The 26,657-nt window shown below is 44.5% G+C and overlaps 1 protein-coding gene across 1 annotated transcript in view; it reads left to right on the top strand.

Moving 5' to 3' along the window:
- The first annotated feature begins 4,775 nt into the window (after positions 1-4,775).
- The window catches only part of LOC144684600 (polypeptide N-acetylgalactosaminyltransferase 17-like), a 500,196-nt gene continuing 478,314 nt past the window's right edge, over positions 4,776-26,657 (top strand). Inside the window, exon 1 of the mRNA XM_078548594.1 lies at positions 4,776-5,197. Coding sequence (XP_078404720.1) covers positions 4,963-5,197 — 235 coding nt within the window. The 5' untranslated portion in view covers positions 4,776-4,962. The remainder of the gene's footprint in view (positions 5,198-26,657) is intronic.

Below are 26,657 nucleotides of genomic sequence, written 5' to 3'. Positions count from 1 at the left end.
CAAATGTAAACATTTCCTCCTGCCCTCCTCGACCTGTTGGCAGCCTTTGACACGGTTGACCAAACCATCTTCCTCCAACATCTCTCCACTGTGGTCCAGCTGGATGGGACTGCACTCATCTGGTTCCAAACGTGACTATCTAATCGTAACCAGAGAATCACTTGCAATGACTTCTGTTCCTACTCCTACACCATTAGCTTTTGATGTCCCCCAAGGATCTATCCTTGGCCCCTCCTAATTCTCATCAAATGCTGCTCCTCAGCAACGTCATCTGAATACACGACATTAGTTTTCACACGTATGCTGATGACACCCAGCTCTACCTGACCAGCACCTCTCACGACTCCCTCCACTGTTGCTAAATTATTGACTCTTTATCTGACATCCAGTGCTGGATGAGCAGAAATTTTCTCCAATTAAATATTGAGAAGCCATTGTTTGCAGTCCCCATTCTAAACTCTATTCCTTAACTACTGGCTCCATCCCATTCTCTTGAAACGGTTTGAGATTAAGCCAATCTGTTCAACCTTGATGTTATATTTGATCCTGAGATGAGCTTCTGACTTCATATTCATGCCATCACTAAGACTGCCTATTTCCACCTCTGTAGCATAGCTCAGATTTGTCCCTGTCTCAGCTCATCTGCTGCTGAAACTCTCATTCATACTGTCAGGGGGAGGCGGTGGCATAGTGGTATTGTCACTGGACTAGTACTTCCAGATACTCTGGGGATCTGGGTTTGAAGCTCATCACAGCAGATGGTGTAATTTGAATTCAATAAAAATGTTGGAATTAAAAGTCTAATAAAGACCATGAAACCACTGTTGATTGTTGTAAAAACCCATCTGGTTCATTAATGCCCCTTAGGGAAGGAAACCTACGTGACTCCAGGCCCACAACAATAGGTTGACTCTTAAATGCACTCTGAAATAGCCTGGGGAGCCACTCAGTTCTCAAGGGCAATTAGGATGGATAATAAATGCTGGCTCAGCCAGTGACTCCCACATCCCATGGGCGAATAAAAAAAACTAATTCTAGATTCAACTATTCCAACACACTCCTGGCTGGCCTCCTAACTTTAAAGTTCTCATCCTTGTTTACAATCCCTCCATGGCCTCACCCCTCCCTAACTCTGAAATCTCCTCCAGGCTTACAACCCTCGGATACTCGCACTTCCCTAATTCTGACCACTTGTGAATTGCCAGTGATAATTTCTCCACTGCCTTCAGTTACTAGGCACTAAGCTCTGGAATTCTCTCCCTACACTTCTCCACCTCTCTACCTCACTTTCCGCCTTTAAGACACTCCTTAAAGCTACCTCTTTGACTAAACTTTTGGTCACTTGTCCTAATATCTCCTTATGTGACTTGGTGTCATATTTGTTTTATAATGCTCCTGTGAAGCACTTTGGGACAGTTCATTAAGTTAAAGGTGCTATATAAATGTAAGTTGTTGTTGCAATGGCTTTGCTGTATAAATTGATGAAGTACTCACTTGTTCATACACGCACAAAGGTTTTTTCAAGGATTGCTGAAAAAAGAGACATATGAAAGCTTTTTGCCTTGCACTCATCAGGACACTTCACAAGAATACCAATTTAAGGAAAAAACAACAATTTATACTATATGTGAAGAGAGTGCTTATTGGTTGGCAAATTGACTCTGATTGGTAGAGGCATTGCCATGGAGAATGCATCAGTGATGGTGACTAACAGTTAACTGCCAAGCATTGTTTGAAATTTAAACCAGGCAGCTTGACCCTGATTGGTTAACTCATTGTCCTGAAGAATGAGTTAGCGAGTGGCTGTCACTTATTTTGTTTAGCTGAAACATGTGTGTACATGATCTTTCTGTCTGCAAAGAGCAGGGCTCTGTGTAATAGTATATGTAAACAATGCTTGGCAGTTAACTGTTAATCACCATCACTGGTGCATTCTCCATGGCAATGCCTCTACCAATCAGAGTTCACTTGCCAATCATTCAGCCCTCTCTTCACATACAATATAAATTGTTGTTTTCGCCTTATATTGGTATTCTTGTGAAGTGTCCCGATGAGTGCAAGACAAAAGGCTTTCACATGTCTCCCTTTTCCACAATACTCAATTTCTGTACGTGAAAAGAGTGTTGATTGGTTGTCAAGTGGGCTCTGATTGGTAGAGGCATTGCCATGGAGATTGAACCAGTGATGGTGACTGGTTTGGGTTCCACCAGGGTCACTCAGCTCCTGACCTCATTACAGCCGTGGTTCAAACATGGACAAAAGAGCAGAACTCCCGAGGTGAGGTGAGATTGACTACCCTTGACATCAAGGCAGCATTTGACCTAGTGTGGTATCAAGGAGCACTAGCAAAACTGGAGGTAATGGGAATCAGGGGGAAAACCCTTCGCTGGTTGGAGTCATACCTAGCACAAAGGAAGGTGGTTGTAGTTGTTTGAGGTCGATCATCTCCATTCCAGGACATCAATGCAGAAGTTCCTGAGGGTAGTGTCCTAGGCCCAGCCATCTTCAGCTGCTTCATCACTGACCTTCCTTCCATCATAAATTCAGAAGAAGGGATGTTCACTGATGATTGCACAATGTTCAGCACCATTCATGACTCCACAGATACCGAAGCAGCCCATGTCTAAACACAGAAAGACCTGGACAGTACCCAGGCTTGGACTGACAAGTGGAAAGTAACATTCATGTCACACACGTGCCAGGCAATGACCATCCCCAACAAAAGAGAATCTAACCATCCCCCCATGACATTCAATGGCTTTACCATCGCTGAATCTCCCCCACCATCAACATCCTGGGTGTTACCATTGATCAGAAACTGAACTGGATTAGCCATATAAATACTGTGGCTAGAAGAGCAGGTCAGAGGCTAGGAATTCTGCAGCAAGTAACTCAGTTCCTGACTCCCCAAAGCCTGTCCACCATCTACAAGGCACAAGTGAGGAGTGTGATGGAATAGTCTTCACTTGCCTGGATGAGTGCAGCTCCAATGACACTCAAGAAGCTTGACGTCATCCAGGACAAAGCAGCTTGTGTGATTGGCACCCCTTCCACAAACATTCACTCCCTCCACCACCAATGCACAGTAGCTGCAGTGTATATCTTCTACAAGATGCACCAAGGCTCCTTAGGCAGCACCTTCCAAACCCACGACCACTACCATCTTGAAGGACAAGGGCAGCAAATAGATGGGAACACCACCACCTGCAAGATCGCCTCCAAGTCACTCACCATCCTGACTTGGAAATATATCGCCATTCCTTCACTGTCGCTGGGTCAAAATCCTGGAACTCCCCCCTAACAGCACTGTGGGTGCACCTACACTACGTGGACTGCAGTGGTTCAAGAAGGCAGCTCACTACCACCTTCCCAAGGGCAATTAGGGATGGGCAATAAATGCTGGCCCACATCAGCGATGCCCACATCCTGTAAAATGAATTTTAAAAAACTACTATAAAGTTTTTTATTGCTTACTTGGAAAATAATGATATGACACCTGCATTCCTGTCACCTGTTGACCTCTTGGGTTTTTTAATTAGTCCAAGGAGAAACTGGGTCATCAATGAATTGATTACTGCATTGCACTTGGTTTTAAACAGGTTTGAGAAAATAGTGTGTAATGGAACTAAAGAGCAAGGTATCTTTCGGTAGTGAAACCATGGTCCTGTCTGCTCTATTGGGTGGATGGCACTGATCCCTTGGCACCATTCCCAATGAGCAGGGAGTTCGCCCTGCTGGCCTGACCAATATTTATCCCTCAACCAACATCGCTCAAACCGATTATCTGATCACGATCTCACTGCTATTTGTGGGATCTTACTGCGCGTTAATTTGGTCTGTCACGTTGCTACGCTTCAAAACGTTTCATTGGCTTTAAAAGCGTTTGGGGAACGTCCTGAATTCGGCTCTATGTAAATCCGCGTCCACTCCGGATTTTATTCCGCAGCCCGTTCGTAATCCGTTCCGTCTCTTCCTCCCTACTCTCTCACATCGTAACAGGCTCGGCAAGGCTGAGGACGGAGCTCCAACCTAGCTGCATCCATCCTTCCTTCCCTGTGTAGGTGTCCCTGCACTGTAGGTGCGTGTGTGTGTGTGTGAGAGAGAGAGAGAGGTGGAGGGATCGGCTCGCCCTCAAGGGGAGCACCATGACATGCTCCTCCTGCTTGCCTCCCCTGCCTCCCAGGTCCGAGAGGGGATAAAAAACGCATTGACACGCATCTCTTGGATCCAAGCTCTCAGCCGGCCGAGCCTGATGTAGCGGAGAGGACACGCATGCCGTGGATGTATTGGCGGGGGGATTGAATGGCAGGGTATGTGAAAGTGGAGAGTGCACGGTAGCAACCAGCTCCCCGCTGCAGCACGGCCGGTATCTCCTCCATTTCCCCCAGCGCGTGCGGGTCAGTTTCCTTCGCCCCGGACTTGTCACTTTCAATGCCGACGGGCCAACTTCGGAGATGTTCAGAATAGAAGCGGTCCAGCATTTCCCTGGTCCGGATTCCTGGACCACGAACTGACAAGCTACCTGTGCGTTCCTTGGGAATTTCGCTGTCCCCCCCCCCCCACCACAGACTGTGTCTCATTGTTGCATCGCTTTGAACAACCCTGAGTTTGACCGGCGGAGAATGCCGCTGTGCGAGAGACAAATCTGCGCCGCGGGGGTTTTTAACCACCTGTAGATAAAACCCACCGGTTGGAATTGTTTGGTTCGAGTTCGTTGACTGCGATTTTCTAGTTAACGGGACACCCACATCAGGAAGATGGGGGGATTTCCGAATTGAGAAGGAAGTGTCTGCCCCAAAGCCCAAAGGTTTTAACAGCCCCGCGATTTTCATCAGTTTGGGGTGTGCACCGCTTCCTTGAAACTCCGAATTTTATCAACTGCAAAAAAAAAACCTGACAAATTGCCTCCCAGGCTGCCAGCAAAACGCAGGCTTTACTCCGTGTGCCCGCACTGCTGGTTTGATGGCTTCCCTTCGCAGGGTGAAAGGGCTGCTGATTCTCAACCTTGTGGCTGTGGTCGGCTTCTTGCTGTTCCTGGCGAGGTGCAGGGTCCCTCTCAAGGGGCGGGAGTTGGTACACGCGGCGCAGACCAGAGCCGAGTCCAACAACCTGACATCCCGAGGATCGCCTCCCATCCAACAGGCAGTGCTGAAGAGACTCTCGCTGCTGGAGGACATCGTCTACCGCCAACTTAATGGTAAGGACCGCAGCCGGCAAAAGGGCACAGCTTCACTCCAGACCAAGTGTTCAATCACATCTGCACAACCACATTCTTCTAACACGCAGTGGGGGGGCAGTTAGGTGGGGAGCTGTGGCTCAGCACTGCTGCTCTCGCCCCGATTCAGAAAGTCTGAGGAGGTACAATTCTCACTTAAGAGAGAGAGAGAGCGAGCGCAAAATCCAGACAGACATTCCAGTTCTGTACAGTCTTTTTGATGAGATGATAAACCATCCTGGCCAATATTTATGTCTCAACCCACATCACTAAAACTGACAATCTGCTCATTATTATTAGCTGTTTGTGGGACCTTGCTGTGCACTAACTGGCTGCCGCTTTTCTAACATCACAATACTGGCCACAATTTAAAAGTGCTTCATTGGCTATAAATCACTTTGGGACGTCCTGGAAGGAATACATGCATGATTCTTATTTCACTGCAACATATCTCAGTAAATGCAAATCCTATTTTTAAAAGATTGGACTGAATTCATAAGTGTCCCCATCTTCACTAAATGGGGAATGAGATTCAGTCTAAAACTATATTAACCAGGAACACAGTAACATGCAATGCAGGGTATTACACGCCAAGAATTATTCCCTGCTCTTAGAACTTTAATCTGCCTCTGCACTTTGAACCCTTGACTCCAATTGTTCGCCTGTTTGCTCTTTTGTGAATAGCTCATTCTCCAGGTCACCGCTCCTTGCAGTGAGAACAGAGTCCTCAATAACTTACACTTTGAAGTTGAGTTTTAACATGAAGTTATTTTTCAGAGATATTAAATCCTGACAGATAATTGGGAAGAGAGAAGAGGAACAGCTGAGAGCCCTGAATGTGTATTCAGTGGTGCAATATGTTATAAGACCAATATCAATTGAAGTTAAATGCAATCTATTGAAAATAAAACTGAATTAAGAGATAATTTTAATGAAGTGATTTTGAATTAGGAGGAGTGAACAGAGTCAGCTTCCTCAATGTAATGAATAATTCATAAAACGCTCCTAGTATTTTCCTATCGAAAAAAGTCTGTGCAGTGTGGCCAGGAGATAGGCATTGTTTTCAGTAGCAACCATATCTATAGTTGTTCTATGCCCAAAGAAGTGAAGCTGGAGTTGTTGGTGAGAGACAGTAACTCACAGCTTCAGTACACACAGATTCTCCTATGATAGACTGTCACTTTTGCATTACTGCTTAAAAGTGTCAGCCTTGAGCTCAGTGGTACGATTCTCACTCCTGAGTCTGAAGGTTGGGGGTTCAGCCCCACTCAAGAGACTTGAGCACATGATCTGGACTGGCAGTATGGAGGGAGTGCTGCAGTGTTGGAGGTGCAGTCCTTCAGATGGGACATTGAATGGAGTGCACCATCTTCCCTCTCGGGTGGATGCATTTCACCCTCTAACCTAAACACTATCCCTTCCACCTCTGGTGTAATGTGGCTGCAGAGTGCCCTATCTGCACTGCAACAACTCGCCAAAGTAACTTCAGCAGCATGTCCTAAACACGCGACATTCACCATCTAGAAGGACAACAGCATCAGGTTCACAGGAACACCATCGCCTCCAAGTCATACAGCATCCTGACTTGGAGAATATATTGCAGTTCCTTCATCATTACTGAGTCCAAACCCTGGAACCCCATACGTAACACAGCACCTTCACTAAATGGACTGCAGCAGTTCAAAAAGAAAGTCCACTCCCACTTTCTGAAAAACAACCAAGGATGGGCAATAAATGCTGGCTTGGTAGTGATGTCTGCATCTTGAGCATGAATAAAATAAATGTTTGAGCTGGAGTAATCTTCAGATTTTGCAATATCATTTGGAAGTCTGGTGATATGAAATTTGCAATCAGACATTGTGTCTGTGAGGTTCCCACTCACAGTTAATAATTGGATCATTCTAATTATAATATTTAACAAAACCCTGCTGCAAACAAAAATTGCTCTACAGTTATCCAAATGGACGCATTGATTTTATTTAAGTTCAATTAGTGAATGAAAGGGAATGTAGACAGTGGTATACAGTTTTGTAAATTCATCATTCTTTTAATTTTGTATCAATCAGATTCAAGCAAAACAATTCGTAGCAATCCAATTACATGTTCCAGGTATCAGGGTTCAGCTATGTGCTGTCAAAATTGCAAGTTTTCGCTCCTGAAACATCATTCAGGGCACTCCTTATCTTCAGACATAGGGCTGACTTGTGCTGTAGAGTTAATGGTGAGGGTCACCCTTATTTAAATGAGGTTTCACTTGGCAGCCGACCGGCCCTGAAACATTAAGTTGTAAGATTCAGAGAGCATACCCTAAGGCCATAAAGCCATAGGGCTGCCGGTGTTGAGACTGCTGATTCTGGGGGGGCACTGGTGTTCCGCAAGGGGGCTCTTTATGAGTTCTTGGAATTCGGTCTGCTATTAGGATCATTTGCTTCCCCAGGGGGCCCTTGGGTATTGATGGGGGTGGGGGGTGGATGCACAACGTGAATGCCTGCCTACACTTGGCATCCCTCCTCTGGCTTTCTGTGCTTGCAAACAGTCCACTATACACCTGCCAACTGATGAAAACCCACAAGCTGGCTGAAACGATCCATGCTGCAGCTCACTCACGTCTGCATGGTGTTGTGTTTTTTTAATGATATAAAGGCACCAATCACTCATAAGGGATTAGGTAAATGTGTTATGGGTTCATTTATTTAGAATAGGCACATGAGAACATACCTACAAAGGTAGAAATCTTGAGGACATCAGCAGCAGGGCTGAGTTTGTTTTTTTATTCATTCACGGGATGTGGGCTTCGCTGGCTGGGCCAGCATTTATTGCCCATCCCTAGTTGCCCTTGAGAAGGTGGTGATGAGCTGCCTTCTTGAACCGCTGCAGTCCATGTGGTGTAGGTACATCCACAGTGCTGTTAGGAAGGGAGTTCCAGGATTTTGACCTAGCGACAGTGAAGGAATGGCGATATATTTCCAAGTCAGGATGGTGAGTGACTTGGAGGGGAACGTCCAGGTGGTGGCGTTCCCATCTATCCGCTACCCTTCTCCTTCTTGATGGTAGTAGCTGTGGGTTTGGAAGGTGCTGTCTAAGGAGCCTTGGTGAATTCCTGCAGTGCATCTTGTAGATGGTACACACTGCTGCTACTGTACGTCAGTGGTGGAGGGAGTAAATGTTTGTGGTTGTGGTGCCAATCAAGTGGGCTGTTTTGTCCTGGACGATGTCAAGCTTTTTGAGTGTTGTGGGAGCTGCACTCATCCAGGCAATTGGGGAGTATTCCATCACACTCCTGACTTGTGTCTTGTAGATGGTGGACAGGCTTTGGGGAGTCAGGAGGTGAGTTACTTGCTGCAGGATTCCTAGCCTCTGACCTGCTCTTGAAGCCACAGTATTTATATGGCTAATCCAGTTCAGTTTTTGGTCAATGGTAATCCCTAGAATGTTGATATTGGGGGATTCAGTGATGATAATGCCATTGAACATTTATGGATGAGGGTTGGATTTTCCCTTGTTGGAGATGGTCTTGTGTGGCATGAATGTTACTTGCCACTTGTCAGTCCAAGCCTGGATATTATCCAGGTCTTGCTGCATTTGGACATGGACTGCTTCAGTATCTCAGGAGTCACGAATGGTGCTGAAGATTGTGTAATCATCAGCGAACATGCCCACTTCTGACCTTATGGTGGAAGGAAGGTCATTGATAAAGCAGCTGAAGATGGTTGGGCCGAGGACACTACCCTGAGGAACTCCTGCAGTGATGTCCTGGAGCTAGGATGACTGACCTCCAACAACCACAACCTTTGTGTTAGGTATGACTCCAACCAGTGGAGGGTTTTCCCCCTGATTCCCCTTGACTCCAGTTTTGCTAGGGCTCCTTGATGCCACACTCGATCAAATGCTGCCTTGATGTCAAGGGCAGTCACTCTCACCTCACTTCTGGAGTTCAGCTCTTTTGTCCATGTTTGAACCAAAGGCTGTAATGAGGTCAGGAGTTGAGTGGCCCTGGTGGAACCCAAAGTGGGCGTCATTGAGTAGGTTATTACTAAGCAAGTGCTGCTTGATAGCACTGTTGATGACCCCTTCCATTACTTTACTGATGATTGAGAGTAGACTGATGGGGCGATAATTGGCCAGGTTGGATTTGTCCTGCTGTTTGTGTACATGACATACCTGGGCAATTTTTCACATAGCTGGGTAGCTGCCAGTGTTGTAGCTGTACTGGAACAGTTTGGTTAGGGGCGCGGCCATCTGCTTTGTTGTGCACATAGGCTGAAGTGAAACTGAGAGTGGATCATATGATACACTTCCCTTCTTGTGATGGCATGCTCCTATCCCTTAAAGACATATTACAACACATGATGACCTGTTCAACCTACCTACTGCCTGCCTTCCATCTCAGCGCTTCATATGGAGCACAATTCCTGAGCAAAATCTACCTCCAGATCATCCTTTGGATCAAGGAATCGAAACACAGGAAGTCACTAACAAACTTCTTGTGACAAACCCCATCTGTCGGATGGCAGGCTTTGAACTGATCACTGTGTGATTGGTCCTTGCCGAACAAGTTCAGGACAGGCCAAGGCCTCTGTACATCTGGAGTAATGTGTGCAGTACTTCACAACGCTGAGGCCTCAGTACAAACCCTCTATACACTTGTGGAGTGAGACAATGCTGCATATTACCAAGGAGTGTCCCCTCTACAGACCAAGTGATGGACTAATAACCTTAAACTCAGCAAATGAGGAGGCTATTGCTTGGCCTCAGGGATTTGCATTCGCTAAATAAATAAATACATTGTGAATTGGAGGGCAAATTCTGGTGGCCAAACATGCACAGTAAAACATGGAAATCAGGATGTTGCTGACTGATTTTGCTCTGCTGCTGTAGAAGTTGTGCTACACCAATATCTCATGGAGAGACTCAGTAGTGAAATACACAGTGTAAGTCCCTGTACTCACATGACTATATACATGAAAAGGTCAGGCTTGTTCATTCCAGTGTAAGTACATTTTTAAGGATGTGATAAGACTTAAATACTGTCAAATAACCTCTCTAGCACTGAAAATTAACTATAGTTGGAGATTTTTTAAAATAAAAGTTGTCTTCTTTTTCTTTCTGTTTCTTTTTTCTCAATTGGTTCCATCTTTCTGTCCCTCTCTTTATTTTGCTTTCTGTACCAGATTGGACATCACATTCAATTTTGTAATTAACATTTCCTGACTCTGCACTGGTCGTTAATGATTCATCAAACTGATTGGCTAAGTATTGGACAAAGCCTTGTAGAGGGTACCATGACAAAATGCCTTTTTAATTTGCAGTAAGTTCCAGTCCAGAGAGTCTGTGGACAATTGAAAGTCTGATGAATGGCTGGCACCTTTTATTAGTCGCTGACTGCAAAATCCAATCCATAGATTTTAATGGTGGCAAAATCAGGAGCATCACAAATCAGGTCAACTTCCACATCAAATTCTCCAGTCAGTACTAGTATCCATTGCAGGAGAGGTCTCGCAATTTCAAAGTTTAAACAATTAATGGAGTTTAAGAAGCTGTATTGAAGGTAAGCACCTTATTACAGGATCAATCACTCATTCTTCCAACCGTTTTGTTTTTTCTGAGTGCCCTTGAACTCCGCAGACTTGACAAGCTCCCACAGCATCATTCATGTCACTGCTGGTTGATCACAAGTAGATTAGCAAACCCAACCCAACGGAAACTCTTCCTTTGACTTTTCTTTTCTCTGCAGGGAGACACTTGGCTTCTGTTCAGTGCCTCCCTATAGGTGGCACCAGCAATTCAATAGAGTGGTTCGATTGAATATTGGTCTCACTGCTTTGCTATGCCACATACTGGGGCTTCAAGCTGGAATCTTCATCGCCATGACTCAGCCATTGAGAAACAACAATTTTATGTTTGTTTTGTTCTTTTGAAATACCCTATTTTCTTTGATTGGGCCAATGTCATCTGCAGTACGTTATTTTTTCCATATTAATATATAAAACCTGTTGATTTTCTCTTTCAGTAGACCATTTGTTAATATATCATGACAAATTTTTAAAGACTAATATTATACTATTAACATGATATCATTGAGTTTCTCAATCTTGTTCTGAATTTACAATGATGAAACATGAAAGAAGGATTAACTGCAATGTACAAATTAATATTTTTAGGAAAAATAAAAAAAACGTGTAGAAATGTTTAAAAGGGACATATAGATTTTTTAATAACGTGGTTTAACTGAGGGGCCCATTCCCCATTTTTTCCCATTGCCCAGCATTATAAATGGGAAAGGTTTTTTAATGCCAGGTAAAAATGCTACATTTTTTTTACATAGGTTGAAAGTAAGCCTCTTGAGATTATGCAGTTAGAAATTAATTTTTATGATGCATACATTTGCTTTGTGTTATGAATCAGGTTGAACTGAGGAGCCAATAGGATTGCAGGAAACATATTAACTGTCTGAGACAAGTCCAAGATTGATTAATCCTATTTGTCCCAGTGTGGATGATAAATGGAATTGCACTGAATGGAACAGGCTCTATGGGAGTAGTCTCCAGCAATTGATTATTAGTGGTCTTCTTTTTTACCATCCTAGTTATAATCAAGGCACTTTGCACTGTGCAGCACAAACAGAGCCATAACCTCAAGTGGTTATTCTAAATGGCTGTTCAAATCACATAGCTCTGTTCAATTCAATTCACATGGAACATTCCAATATTGCTTTAAATTGTACAATATGCTCACAGGACTTTGATGACCTCTCTTTATCACAAAAAGTTAGTATGGGGGTACAACGAATGATTAGGAAGGCAAATGGAATGTTGCCATTTATTGCAAGGGGAATGGGATATAAAAGTAGGGAAGTTTTGCTGCAGTTGTTGGTGAGACCACATCTGGAGTACTGTGTGCAGTTTTGGTCTCCTTACTTAAGGAAGGATGTTGATTGCATTAGAAGCAGTTCAGAGAAGGTTTCACTCAACTGATTCCTGGGATGAACGGATTATCTTAGGAGGAAAGGTTGGACAGATTGGGCCTATATCCATCGGAGTTTAGAAGAATGAGAGGTGATCTTATTGAAACACATAACATTCTGAGGGGACTTGACAGGGTGGATGCTGAAAGGATGTTTCCCCATGTGGGAGAGAAGAGAACTGGGGGACACGGTTTAAAAATAAGGGGTCACCCATTTAAGACGAAGATGAGGAGAATTTTTTAAAATCTCAGTGGGTCGTCAGTGGAATTCTCTTCCCCAGAGAGCAGTGGAGGCAGGGTCACTGAATATTTTTAAGGCTGGAGTTGTATCGATTCTTGAGTGACAAGGAAGTCAAAGGGTATAGGGGATAGACATGAAAGTAGAGGCCACAATCAGATCAGCCATGACCCTTCAAATGGTGGAACAGGCTCAGAGGTAGAATGCCCTACTCCTGCTCCTAATTTGTATGCAGTATACTGTTATCTATGCCTAAATGGATTTTGTAGGATAATCATTGTTGATCTATGGACTTTCTTATCAATTTTGATAGCATTATGGGCTTTTATCTCTGATTCCCACACAATGAGTGATGGATCTCAACAGAGGACAATCTAGGCCTTTAGACAGGCTTCATTCCCACCAGGAGCAAGGGAAAGTCAGCGGGCAAGTTAAACCAAATATATTACTGATTCGCGGCAACTGGCTCAGGGGCAGGATAAAACCTGAGAGCAGGATGCCTGCTCAACCTCTTGCACCTGACATACCAGCTACATGTGGAGTAATAAATGGATTTTCAGATGAGTTTTGAAAAGAATTCAAATATTCAATTGCATCAGCTTCACTTGCGCATTGTAACCAGGAAATTCCAGACTTATCAGCCCCTGCACACAGTCAGTATCATGTTTTAAACCCTATCGATCAGCATCTGACTTGTAAAATCCTGGAGAGTTCATTAGCACTTCCAATACCGTTTTTGGACACTCTTGTGGGATTAGATGACTCTTTAGAATCCATGGAATTTGAAACAATGATTAAATTTTAAAAAAAATAACATTAGAACACTACACTACAGCACAGAAAAAACATTATTGAATGATTTATTAATACTCAAATGTCACAGGATTTTAATTAATGATTGAAAATTATGGGCTAAAGGGTTAAAAAGACAAGCCAAACCACACCCCAAACTGGTATCATTGGAATAAATTCCCTCCTTTCACAATGTAGCATTGCTTTGTGCTGCACTGAACTGCAAGTTGAGGTTATGTACTGGAGTACCTGGAATGGATTTTGAACCAAAATACTACTGACTCAAATAGAAGGACTCTTGAGGGAACTGAAAAATGTTTGTCGTCTTTGCGTATTGACTTAGCTGAGTTCAGTGTTGGGGCAAATGGAATGAAAATTGCATGAATTCTATGCAGTACCGTCAATCCTGCTGTGCCAGAATACTGCCCAGGCAGTGGAGAGGAAAACCGATTACACAGAACATTTAAAAATCTTTATATTCAAAAAAACCATTAATGTAGGGAGTTATAGGGAAGACTAATGTACATTAATATTTTAAAAATTATATTATTACTCTGTAAAACAATTCAATTTATGAAGCTTTAAACTGAAGGATCATTTCAGAAGTAATTCCAGCGACTTTTGTAATTACTTAATTTTCAGGCATCAAAAGGAGTCAGAAACTATTCCTTTAGCAATATAGTCGCAAATGTACATTGAAAAGGTTGCTACAATGATGGATGGGGTATATCATTTCAGGAAATGGGTTGTAAAGTTCAGAACTCAGAGCATGATTACATTGCCCGTTAATAAGGTCAATCAGACATAATCCAGCACTGCACCGAAAGGGAAAAAGAAATGAAGATAAGACTTCCATACTTGTCTTGCCCTTCCTTTGATGAATGAAACATCCACGCTATTTGGAGACTGAAGGAATTACTCATGGTTCTGTACTTTTCAAGTTGTTAGTAGGACTGAAGCATTAGTAATGTCGAATGGTTCTACTCAATGCATTGCCTAAGAACTGTTATTTTTTTAAACCCATTCATTTTGTTTCTGAGTATAGAGTAATTTTTTCTGCCCTCCTTCAACTTCTACTAATATAATTAAGAATAAATCTTTCTCCAGATATTGGCTTACGAGCATGTTTCTTGAAAAAGACCGTTGCTTTTGTAATAAAAAACATTTTTGGCTTCGAGTGATTTTTAAAGTGCCTTGGAGGAGATGCGAAAGCTGAAGATGCTGAGACAGTGAAGTGATTCTTGTTGATGTGCAGTATTGCAAAGCGCTGTCCAAGAAAAACTTAGTATATCTCTATCTTCCTGAAGGAAGAATATATGGAAGAATTTATTTCTGATCCATAATCTATTGGTTTGAGATTATCTAAGCAAATTTAGAACAACTACTGGACAATAGTTATTTATGGCCAAGTTTCATAGAGGATAACTTCCTTTATGAATAAGTTTAAGATGACCTCTGATGCCATTGCTCAACACAAATAATTGAAATTAATTCTACACTGCATTTAAAATGCAATTGCTCAAAATGGCAGAAAACGGCATCAACGCTGCCCTGTGTGGGATAAAAGTTAGATTTGTTAATGATAATAAGAAAAGCACAAATGATGGAAGTCACATGGATATGTGTTTGACACATTTGTTGGTTATCAAATGCATGACTGAGGCAACATTTCTACATCATATATCCTTTCACACCTCTTTCTGGCATTTTAAAATCTGTTCACAGGATTCTGTACAGACAATTAGCTGCATCTTGTGAAACAAATGAGTACATCTGAGTTCCTGATCTTCAGCAGTCATCCTCGCGCATACAAAAATGCTTCTCTAAATTGGCTTTGCCAGTAAGAGAAAGGTCACAACTGAAATATTAACCTTGCTTATGGTTTGGTAGTTAATTGGACCATTTATTTGGTAATTATGTTGGTGGTACCCTTAAAGGAACCCTTGTAGTGCCGATTCCTACCTGGTGACACTGAAGCAACTGTTAACTGTCTGTTAAGATAGGCCCTGGATTCTTTTTCAACTGTCTTCACTTGGTGGGAAAGCCAAAATGTCTTCCCTGCTCAGAGCACCATTTAAAACATGTGTCTGGGTCCCGATGATGTATCCTGACCCCAATTTTTAATGAAGGACCCTGCCTGCACTCAAGCAGGTACCTTTGCCCTTGCTCAGAAAAGCAGGTTAAAATTGAAACAAGCGGTATCAGCACGAGACATCGGTGGGAGAGTCAGCTGGCAACTTTAATTCTCCCTCGGCATCCTCCCCCCGCCCCCCCCCCACCACACCCACCCACCGTGGTCTCCACCCCACCAGCCCCGCTCCCCCGTCTGGTTTCTGTCAGCTGGGCAGGGTTTGAAATTGCCCCTAATACAAAATCAAAGTACCGAGGATGCCAGACATCCGAAATAAACACAGAAACTGCTGAAAAAACCCAGCAGGTTTGGTATTTGGTAGCATCTGTGGAGAGAGAAACAGATTTAATGGCCAGAGATTTCCCCCTGTCGGGGGGTTGTACGGGGGTGGGTGGGGGCAGGCGTGAACCCGATCGGCACCCCAGATCGGGGCTGCACCGCCATTTTACGTGGGCAGGCCAATTAAGGCCCACCCATTGCGACACGCACCCGGAAGTGCTGAGCGCTCCCTGTGCAGGCCAGGGGGGGATTCCCTGAGTGGTTCCCTGCGCTCTTTTGCACGGAGGTACCTCAGGGAGATTTGTTTCAGACTTAAAGTTCAAAATAGAAGGATTTTTAAACTTTTAAAACATGTCCCCTCATGTGACACTATCACATAAGCTGGGATATGTCAAGGAATAAATGTATACATTTTTATTAGATTTTAAAACAGTTCATGAAATCTCATCCACGAAGCCTCATCCCGCCTTGTGGATGAGGTTTCATGAAATATGCGAAGGCTGCCTAGGCTCTTCGCCTGCTCGCCAACGTTAAGGTTGGTCAGGCAGCTCATTAAATTGAGCTAATTAGTTTTTAACAGGCTTTAATAGGCCTTTGACAGTTCAAGTCAGCTGTGCGCCTGCTGAACTGACAATCTAAATGATGTGCGGTGACATTGGGATGCACGCCCGACGTCACCATGCGTCATTTTACGTGTCGGCAAGTGGACCCCGCTCCCCACTTGCTGACGGGAAAATGCTGCCCAATGTTTCATGCCGATGACTTTTTTTCAGAACCCAATGGCAAATTGACCTGCTGAGCATACCTAGCATCTTCTGTGTGTTACTTCAAAATTGTAGTAGGCTTGGAAACAGTTAAACTAGAAGACTTTTGTAAACAGTTACCACAAAAAGCAGGAAAAATCCAACCCGGGCAATTACTGCCCCATCAGTCTACTTGCAATCATTAACAAAGTGATGGAAGGGGTCATTGACATTGCTACCAAGTAGCACTTAATCAGCAACAACCTGCTCATTGATGCTCTCAGTTTGGGTCCCGCCAGGGCCACTCAACTCCTGACCTCATTAGAGCCTTGGTCCAAACATAGACAAAAGAGCTGAACTCCAGTGGTGAGGTGAGAGTGACAGGCCTTGACATCAAGGCAGCATTTGACCAAGTGTGGCATCAAGGAGCCTTAGCAAAACTGGAGTCAATGGGAATTGTGAAAAACTCTCCGCTGGTTGGAGTCATACTTAGCACAAAGGAAAATGGATGTGGTTGTTGGAGGCCGATCAGTTCCGGGACATTGTTGCAGGAGTTCCGCAGGGTAGTATCCTAGATCTAACCACCTTCAGCTGCTTCTTCAAGACCTTCCCTCCATCATAAGGTCAGAAGTGGCAATGTGCAGTCATCAGTGAACAAGGTTCAGTATCATTTGTGACTCTTGAGATACTGAAGCAGTCCATGTCCATATGCAGCAAGCCCTGAACAATATTCAGGCTTGGGTTGATAAGTGGCAAGTAACATTCATGCCACAAAAATGCCAGGCAATTTACCACCTCCAACAAGAGGGAATCTAGCAATCTCCCCTTGACATTCAATGGCATTACCTTTGCTGAATCCCCCACTATCAACACCTTGGAGATTACCATTGACCAAAAACTGAACTGGACCAGCCATATAAATATTGTGGCCTCAAGACTAGGTAAGAAGCTGGGAATTCTGCAGAGGGTAACTCATCTCCGGACTCCCCAAAGCCTTTCCACCATCTCCAAGGCACAGGCCAGGAGTGTGATGGAACACTTTCCATTTACCTGGATGAGTGCAGCTCCAACAACACTTGAGAAGCTCAACACCATCCAGGACAAAGCAGCCCACTTGATTGGCACCACATCCACCACCTTAAACGTTTACTCCCTCCACCACCGATGCACAGTGGCAGTAGTGTATACCGCCTACAAGACCATAAGACATAGGAGCAGAAATTAGGCCATTCGGCCCATCGAGTCTGCTCCGCCATTCAATCATGGCTGATAAGTTTCCCAACCCCATTCTCCCGGCTTCTCTCCGTAACCTTTGATCCCCTTACCAATCAAGAACCTATCTATCTCGGTCTTAAATACACTCAATGACCTGGCCTCCACAGCCTTCTGTGGCAATGAATTCCACAGATTCACCACTCTCTGGCTAAAGAAGTTTCTCCTCATCTCTGTTCTAAAAGGTCTTCCCTTTATTCTGAGGCTGTGCCCTCGGGTCCTAGTCTCTCCTACTAATGGAAACATCTTCCCCACGTCCACTCTATCCAGGCCTTTCAATATTCTGTAAGTTTCAATCAGATCCCCCCTCATCCTTCTAAACTCAATCGAGTATAGACCCAGAGTCCTCAAACGTTCCTCATATGTTAAGCCTTTCATTCCTGGGATCGTTCCCATGAACCTCCTCTGGACCCTCTCCAGGGCCAGCACATCCTTCCTGAGATATGGGGCCCAAAATTGTTCCCAATATTCTAAATGTGGTGTGACCAGAGCCTTATAAAGCTTCAGCAGCACATCCCTGCTTTTATATTCTAGTCCTCTCAAAATAAATGCCAACATTGCATTTGCCTTCCTAACTACCGACTCAACCTGCAAGTTAACCTTAAGAGAATCCTGGACTAGGACTCCCAAGTCCCTTTGCACTCCAGATTTCTGAATTCTCTCCCCATTTAGAAAGTAGTCTATGCCTCTATTCTTCCTACCATAGTGCATGACCTCACACTTCCCCACGTTGTATTCCATCTGCCACTTCTTTGCCCATTCTCCTAACCTGTCCAAATCCTTCTGCAGCCTTGCCGCCTCCTCAATACTACCTGTCCCTCCACCTATCTTTGTATCATCTGCAAACTTAGCCAGGATGCCCTCAGTTCCTTCATCTAGATCATTAATGTATAAAGTGAAAAGTTGTGGTTCCAACACTGACCCCTGCGGAACTCCACTAGTCACCGGCCGCCATCCTGAGAAGGACCCCCTTATCCCCACTCTCTGCCTCCTGCCAGACAGCCAATCTTCTATCCATGCTAGTACCTTGCCTCTAACACCATGGGCTCTTATCTTACTGAGCAGCCTCCTGTGCGGCACCTTGTCAAAGGCCTTCTGGAAGTCCAAGTAGATAACATCCATTTGGTCTCCTTTGTCTAACCTGCTCGTTACCTCCTCAAAGAATTCTAACAGATTTGTCAGGCATGACCTCTCCTTGATGAAATCATGCTGACTTTGCCCGATTTTACCATGCACTTCCAAGTATTCTGAAATCTCATCCTTAATAATGGACTCTAAAATCTTACCAACGACCGAGGTCAGGCTAATCAGCCTGTAATTTCCCGTCTTTTACCTCACTCCCTTCTTAAACAGGGGGGGTTACATTAGCGATATTCCAGTCCTCTGTGACCCTCCCTGACTCCAGTGATTCCTGAAAGATCACCACCAACGCCTCCACTATCTCTTCGGCTATCTCCTTCAGAACTCTGGGGTGTAATCCATCTGGTCCAAGTGATTTATCCACCTTCAGATCTTTCAGTTTTCCTAGCACCTTCTCTTTGGTAATGGCCACCATACTCAACTCTGCCCCCCCGACTCTCTTTAACTTTGGGGATATCACTTGTGTCTTCCACTGTGAAGACTGATGCAAAGTACCTATTCAGTTCCTCCGCCATTCTTTGTTCCCCACTACTACTTCTCCAGCGTCATTTTCCAGCGGCCCAATGTCCACTTTTGCCTCTCTTTTACCCTTTATATATCTAAAAAAACTCTTGCAATCTTCTTTTATATGACTGGCTAGTTTACCCTCATATTTAATCTTCTCCCTCCTTATTTCTTTTTTAGTTGTCCTCTGTTGGTCTTTGTAGGCTTCCCAATCCCCTGGTTTCCCACTGCTCTTCACCGCATTGTATGCTTTCTCTTTAGCTTTTATGCTGTCCCTGACTTCCCTTGTCAGCCATGGTTGCCTTGTCCTCCCTTTAATATGCTTTTTAATTATTATTAATATTAATAATAATAATTATTAATTAACATATTATTAATAATTATATATTAATTATTATATTAATAATTAATATATAATTAATAATTATAAGAAGCCCTGCAGCAACTAACCTAGGCTATTTTGACAGCATCTTCCAAACCCACGACCTCTGCCACCTAGAAAGACAAGGGCAGCAGCTAGATGGGAACACCACCACCTTCAAGTTCCCCTCCAAGCCACACACCATCCTGACTTGGAACAACTTCACCATTCCTTCACTGTCACTGGGTCAAAATCCTTCCTAACTGCACTGTGGGTGTACCTACACCACATGCCCTGCAGCGGTTCAATAAGGCAGCTCACCACCACCTTCTCAAGGGCAATTAGGGATGGGTAATAAATGCTGGCCTAACCAGCGACGGCCACACCCCGTGAACAAATAATTAAAATAAACTTAGGTTGGTTCAACTATACCAGTTGCAGCTGGTTGTGCTGTAGAGTACATTGCTCAGTCTAAGGAAAACACCATTTTCTCAGTGAATTTCTTAAGGTTAGAGAATTTGGAAGCCGCCCACTATATGTTCCATTTCATTTTCTTGTATTTCAAGAGCTAACTACAATAGATTTTGCATCTCTAACACAAAGCAGCCTGTTTAGAAGCTTATGCCTGCTAAGAGTGAAGCATGTAGAATGTTCCCATGTTATTTTCTAGGGGATAAACACTTCATTGAAGTATCGTCAAAATACAACAAAGTGTTAATCTCTCAGATTATGAATTGTGAAGGAAGCAAATTAAGCAGATATATTGGAACTCGTTTTATTTTATATTTTGATTTGTGGAATGATAATACAATTATTAATTCACTCAAAGTGCAGAAAATAATCAATAAAAAGCATTTTGGGTTGTTTGAATATTTGTGGTTACACAGAGTGAATAAAGTGTCACCAATTTCTTAATTTTCTGCTTGAGGGATATGTTGACAGGATGAATGTCTCCTTTCTCAGCTAATTGTAAAGATCCAATATGAAACTGGTGTGGATAGTCTCAATCTACCTCCTAATTGGCATAATTAGCACAAAACTGCCCATAAAATAGCCCTTGTTTGTCATTATTTCTCAGAGATGCCACAGGATAGCTGAGAAATGGAAAACTGTGCCATTGATGCAGCAGGGGATTTCTTTTCTAGGAACTAGGAGCAGGAGTAGTCCATTCAGCCCTTTGAGCCTGCTCCGTCATTAAATAAGATCATGGCTGGTCTAGTTGTGGTCTCAACTCCACTTTCCCATCTGCACCCCCATAACCCTTGACTCTCTTGTTATCAAAAATCTGTCCAACACTGCCTTGAATAAATTCAATGACCCTGCCTCCACTGCTCTCTGAGAAAGAGAATTCCACATATTAATGACCATCTGAGAGAAAAAAATTCTCCTCATCTCCATCTTAAACGGTAGACCTCTTATTCTTAAACTGTGTCCCCTAGTTCTACTCTCTTCCACAATCCTTCTGCTATCCACCCTATCAAGTCCCCTCAGGATCTTATATGTTTCAATAAGATCACCTCTCATTCTTCTAAACTCCAAAGCCTATAGCACAATCTGTTCAACTTTTCTTCATAAGCTAAGCCCCTCATCCCAGGAATGAGGTGAGTGAACCTTCTCTGAACTGCTTTAAACACAATTATGTTTTCTTTCAGATGAGGAGACCAAAACTGTACACAGTATTCCAGATGTGGCCTCACCAAAGCCCTGTACAGCTGCAGTAAAACTTCACTACTTTTATATTCCATTCCCCTTGCAATAAACAACAACATTCCATTTGCCTTCCCAATCACTTGCTGTACCTGCATACTGATTTTTCGTGATTCATATACCAGGACACCCAGCCCCCGATGTACCACTGAGTTCTGCAATCTCTCCATTTAAATAGTATGATACTTTTATATTCTTCTTCTCAAAGTGACAAGTTCACATTTTCCCACATTATACTCCATCTGCCAAATTTTTGCCTGCTTGGTTCACCTGTCTATATCCCTTGCAGACTCTCTACTCCTCTTAACAACTTACTTTCCTACCTATCTTGGTGCCATTGGCAAATTTAGCTTGCATACATTTGGTCTCTACATCCAAATCATTGATGTAGATTGTAAATAGTTGAGGCCCCAGCACTGATCCATGTGGCACTCCACTAGTTACAGCTTGCCAACCTGAAAAAAGACCCACTTGTCCCTACTATTTGCTTGCTGTTAGCTAACCAATCCTTTATCCAGGCTAATATGTTATTCCCTACACCATGCGCTTTTATTTTGTGTAGTAACCCTTGATATGGCACCTTACCATCTACTTTCTGAAAATCCAAGTACACCACATTTGGAGGTTGCCTTTATCCACTTTTCCTCTTCCTTCCTCAAAAAAACTCTAATAAATTGTTAAACATGATTTCCCTTGACAAACCCATGTTGATTCTGCCTGGTCAAATTATGATTTTCTAAGTATCCTGCTATAACCTCCTTAATGATGTATTCTAGCAATTTCCCTATGACAGATGTTAGGTTAACTGGCCAGTAGTTTCCTGCTTTCTGTCTCCCTCCTTTCTTGAATAAAGGTGTTACATTAGCTATTTTTCACTCAACTTAGAATCTAAGGAATTTTGGAAGATTATAACCAATGCATCTGCTACTCTGCAGCTACTTCTTTTCAGACTCTTGGATACAGGACATCTGGTCCTGGGGGCTTGTTGGCCCTGAGGTCTAATAGTTTTCCCAGCACCTTTTTCCTGGTGATAGCGATTTCTTTAAGTTCCTCCCTCCTGTTAACCTCTTGATTTTCATGTATCTTTGGGAAGTTTTCTAAGCCTTCTACAGTGAAGATAAACACAAAATACCCGTTCAACATCTCTCCCATTTCCTTGTTTACCATTACCAATTCCCCAGACTCATTCTCTAGAGGACCAATGCTAGCTTTAGTTACACTTTTCCTATTTAAATACGTGTAGAAACTCTTCCTATCTGCTTTTCTGTTACTAGCTAGCTTTCTCTCATACTTACTTGCTTTGTCTTTATTTTATTTTGTCATTCTTTTCTGGTTCTTAAAATTTGTCCAGTATTCTGACCTACCACTAGTCTTTGTAGATTTGTACAGTATTTCTTTCAATTTGATACTATGCTTAATTTCCTTATTCAACCATGGATGATGCATCCTTCTCAAAGAGAGTGAGATCTTCTGAGATTGGAGCATTGGGGCAGGCCAGAAGGAGCATTACTGTGCATTGAATTCTTTCTGGAGTGTTTGCTGCTGGCATTGGGTAACCAGAATAGAAAGTGTTCCATTCTGCACTACTAAAATCATGCTACTGCAACATAAAATTCCCCAAAAAATACAGACATAAGTGCATGCTGTTAGAATATACTGGGACAATGTAGAGAAAAATAATTCATCAGGGTCAATTAAAAACCCTCTGAAGCTGAAACATAAATTACAGAGTCAGTGGTACTGCTGCTGCAGAACTGATTGTGATGGGATGTGCAGCTCACCATGCTCAGTATAACTATAGTTATGGATGAACTGCACTGCATCAACTGAGGAAAGTAATGTCTGGGTGCACAATATTTAGGCTGTGCTGTGGCAGTCAGCAATTAGTGGAATAATGGAGCTTGTAAATGTAAGACCAAAGATCTTGGGGGGGACTTTTCCCTCGTCAGCTGGGCTTGGCGGGGAATGTTTGGGAAGCCAACGATTGGGGCTGGACTGCAATTTTACGTTGGCGGGCCAATTAAGGCCCGCCCAGCGTGAAACATGTGTGACAGTGCTCAGCGCTGCCTGTGTGGGGGAGGGAGAGGAGGGCGAGAGTGCAAGTTCGCGCATGCACCTGGGAGCATGCTGGAAAAGCTCCCTGAGGCACAGAGCTGCCTGAGGGAGATGAAGAGTTTAGAACATTAAAAATAAAGATTTTTAAAATGTTATAAAACATGTCCCCTTCTGTGACTCTGTCACATGAGCAGGGACATGTTATTAATGAAATGTTAACATTTTAATTTTATTTTCATTTGCTGTTGGAAACCTCATCCCGCCTGTGGATAAGGTTCCCTAAAAAATACAAAGGCCGCTTGGCCTTTTTGCCTGCCCGCCAACCGTAAGATTGGACGGGCAGTGAAAAACTTCTTTCAATTATAACTTTAATGGCCTGCCTTTTAATTGTCGGGTGGGCGAGCTGCCAATTCCTGTGCATGCCTGCCGACCGAAATATTGCGCGAGTGTGTGAGTGCACGAGTGCTTGCCCAACGCCATCACGTGTCATTTTACGCTCAGTCGGGTTGGGCGCGCGCCCACCTGACGAACGTTATATTCTGGCCCTTGTATAATTAACATATCTATATGAACATTTAATTGAACATCACTTGGTTGCATCCTAGTGTGCTATGCCGCACCACTCTCCTAATTCTGAACACATAACCAGCAAGGCTGGTTATGCCCGCATTGTAGTTTGAGACCATTTTTCTGCAGCTACCCCCTGCTTTCAGCCACATGGGACCTTTAATAAATTCAAAACCCACCCAGTCATAGGGCAGAATTGTCCCAGATTTGCACTAAGTGTGGTGGCGAGTGGATAAAACGAAGTTCTACCAGCCGGCCGCGGTGGCGGGTTTTCACGCTGTACCGTTCCAAACCCGGCACATTATTTATGCACTCCCAGGAAACACACTGTTTCAATGGCCCACCTGCTATCACTCGCCAATGCATCACGCCAGGCCCCATATTTAAAGCCCAATGCTTCCAGACCACAACTACTGCACGGAAGACAGGATGGTTCCAAAAGGCAAAAAGACTGCAGCCTCCTGCTTCAGCGACGCGTCTCTGGAATGGCTTTTGGATGCAGTGGAATCCTGCCAGGATGTCCTATACCCCCGGTCTGGCCGCAGGATGGGCAGCGGCGTCACCAACCAGGCTTGGGAGGTGGTGGTAGCGGTGGTCATGGCCAATGCCCTTTAAAAGAGGACAGCCACCTGGTGCCACAAGAGGATGAATGATCTCCTTCGTTCTGCTAGGGTAAGTCACTCTTCTCACCATCTCAACTCACACACTCACAAACCCATCACACATCCACAGGGCCCTCACTCACTGCCAGTTCAAGGGACATTACCATTCACTCTCTCACACTCACCTTCATTGTCCTCATCCCATCCATGGGACCACTCACCACCCACACACGCCAGGCATACTTATCATCCGGCCTGGCAGGCATCCTGATACACTCTCTCCATCTCTATTCATGCAGGACAAGCTGGCACACAACAAGGGGAAGAGGTCGCAGACTGGTGGAGGAATGCCCGAAATCAAGGTCCAAACGGACTTTGAAAACAGAGCCATCCAACTGGCCGGCAAGAATCTGGACTATTCATGTGCTGACGGTGAGGTCGGCACTGCTCTACCAAGTGAGGGTCCAGCAGTGCAACATCCATCAGACAACCATAATGTGAGTGATGTGTCCTGTTTCACAGGCCATGCACTAATTATCTCCCCTTGCTTTCGCAGGCACATCTGGGAAACAGCCGACAGAGTCCATGACCCAGGGCCTCCAATCAAGCCCCGAAGACACCTTGGAAGAGGAATCTGAAAGCACCCTCCATGAAGTCCCATCATAGCACTCAGCCACACCCTCCACCAGCGCAGAGACACACACCTCGGTGGGATCTAGCTTTGAAATAGCCTCGGGATCAAAATCTGGTCCACAGGAGGAGGCGGCAGGGACTTCCCAGGTGTCCGGCACTCGGAGGGCTGCTGGAGGCCAGAAATGTGCTGAATCCAAGTCAGATGATGAGCCTCTGGACTTGGTCATGTTACAGTTGCTGGAGCTGCAAAGACAAGCTCGGGAAGGTCAGGAAGGGATGTCCGCTGCACTCCTCAGATTGCAAGGCAAGATGGAGGAGCCCATCCACCTTCAGACTGCGTCATAGTGCCAGCATTGTAATGCACCGAGGTCAACACTGGTAGGATGGTGGCTACCATGGAGTCCTTTGTCCAGGACATCACTCCTGCACTGCTGTGCAGGCTGAACTCCATCGGTGATGCCATATTTGGCCTCCAATAGTGTGAGAGGGGTGCGGGGCAGCCCGATCTCACTCCAGCTATGCCTTCTCCTCACGGAGTCAGCCAGGGGTCCTCAGGCACCCACAGGGAGGAGGATCAGCAGTTGCACGCTCCGGGGCCATCCACCCAGGTGACTCCGAGAGTGTCCGGCCCATCCGAATCCCCACTTCCTGTGACCTCAGCAGCTCCAGCTTCACAGGCCGAGGAGGGTGCCACTGCCACACAGTAGGACCCTGAAAGCAGGCCGGGGCCCTCCAGAGGACGCCCGCCAAGGTCATCACGGGCAGGGTGTAGCGGTCAGCAAGCTGCCTCCAACTCCGCTGTGGATGTCCGGGGAGCAGCAGGATGTAGTGGCAGGGTTAGGAAAGCTAAGAAGAATTAGCTGCACAGCCTGAGCACGGGTGTCAATCACTTGTACATAATGTTCACTATTGTCAATAAACTGCCAAGAATGTATCTCTGCCTTTGGCTCCATGTTCTGATGAGCAGTGTTCTTGTCACTCAGATGTGAAACCTTTCTGCATGAGATAAAGGCAGGTATCTCAGTTCAGGGCCTCTTCCCTGTGCTCTGTGCGGGCTTCGGACCAAAGTGATGGTCCAACCTCACACTCTGGAAACATTACTGATGCCTGCACCTTGGCAGTGCTGGCCTTTGCTGCCAGAATGTAGTGGGCAGGAGCCACAGAGTTCTCTCATTCTCTCTGTGTGCTCTCAGCACCTTTAAGGTGGGGCTGGCCCCCATCCCTTCAGCATCTGTGACTGGTGATGCTGTGCTCCTGAAGGGGTCAGGTGCTGACAGCTGAGAACGGATCAGGTGCATTTAAAGTTTCATGGCTGCATGATATGACTCTGATCACAGAGCGCAAGTGAGCTGCCCTTGGCCAGACAGGAGTCAGACGTTCTCAGGGGCTATGTGAAGATCTATGGAGTGTCCTCACTGCATGTCACCATCATCCTCCTGCAATCGAGTGACTATT

The sequence above is a fragment of the Cetorhinus maximus genome, chromosome 9 (genome assembly GCF_964194155.1).
Source record: "Cetorhinus maximus chromosome 9, sCetMax3.hap1.1, whole genome shotgun sequence".
Taxonomy (NCBI): domain Eukaryota; kingdom Metazoa; phylum Chordata; class Chondrichthyes; order Lamniformes; family Cetorhinidae; genus Cetorhinus; species Cetorhinus maximus.
Note: the sequence above shows the minus strand (reverse complement) of the source record. Positions and strands in the feature narration are given on the sequence as shown.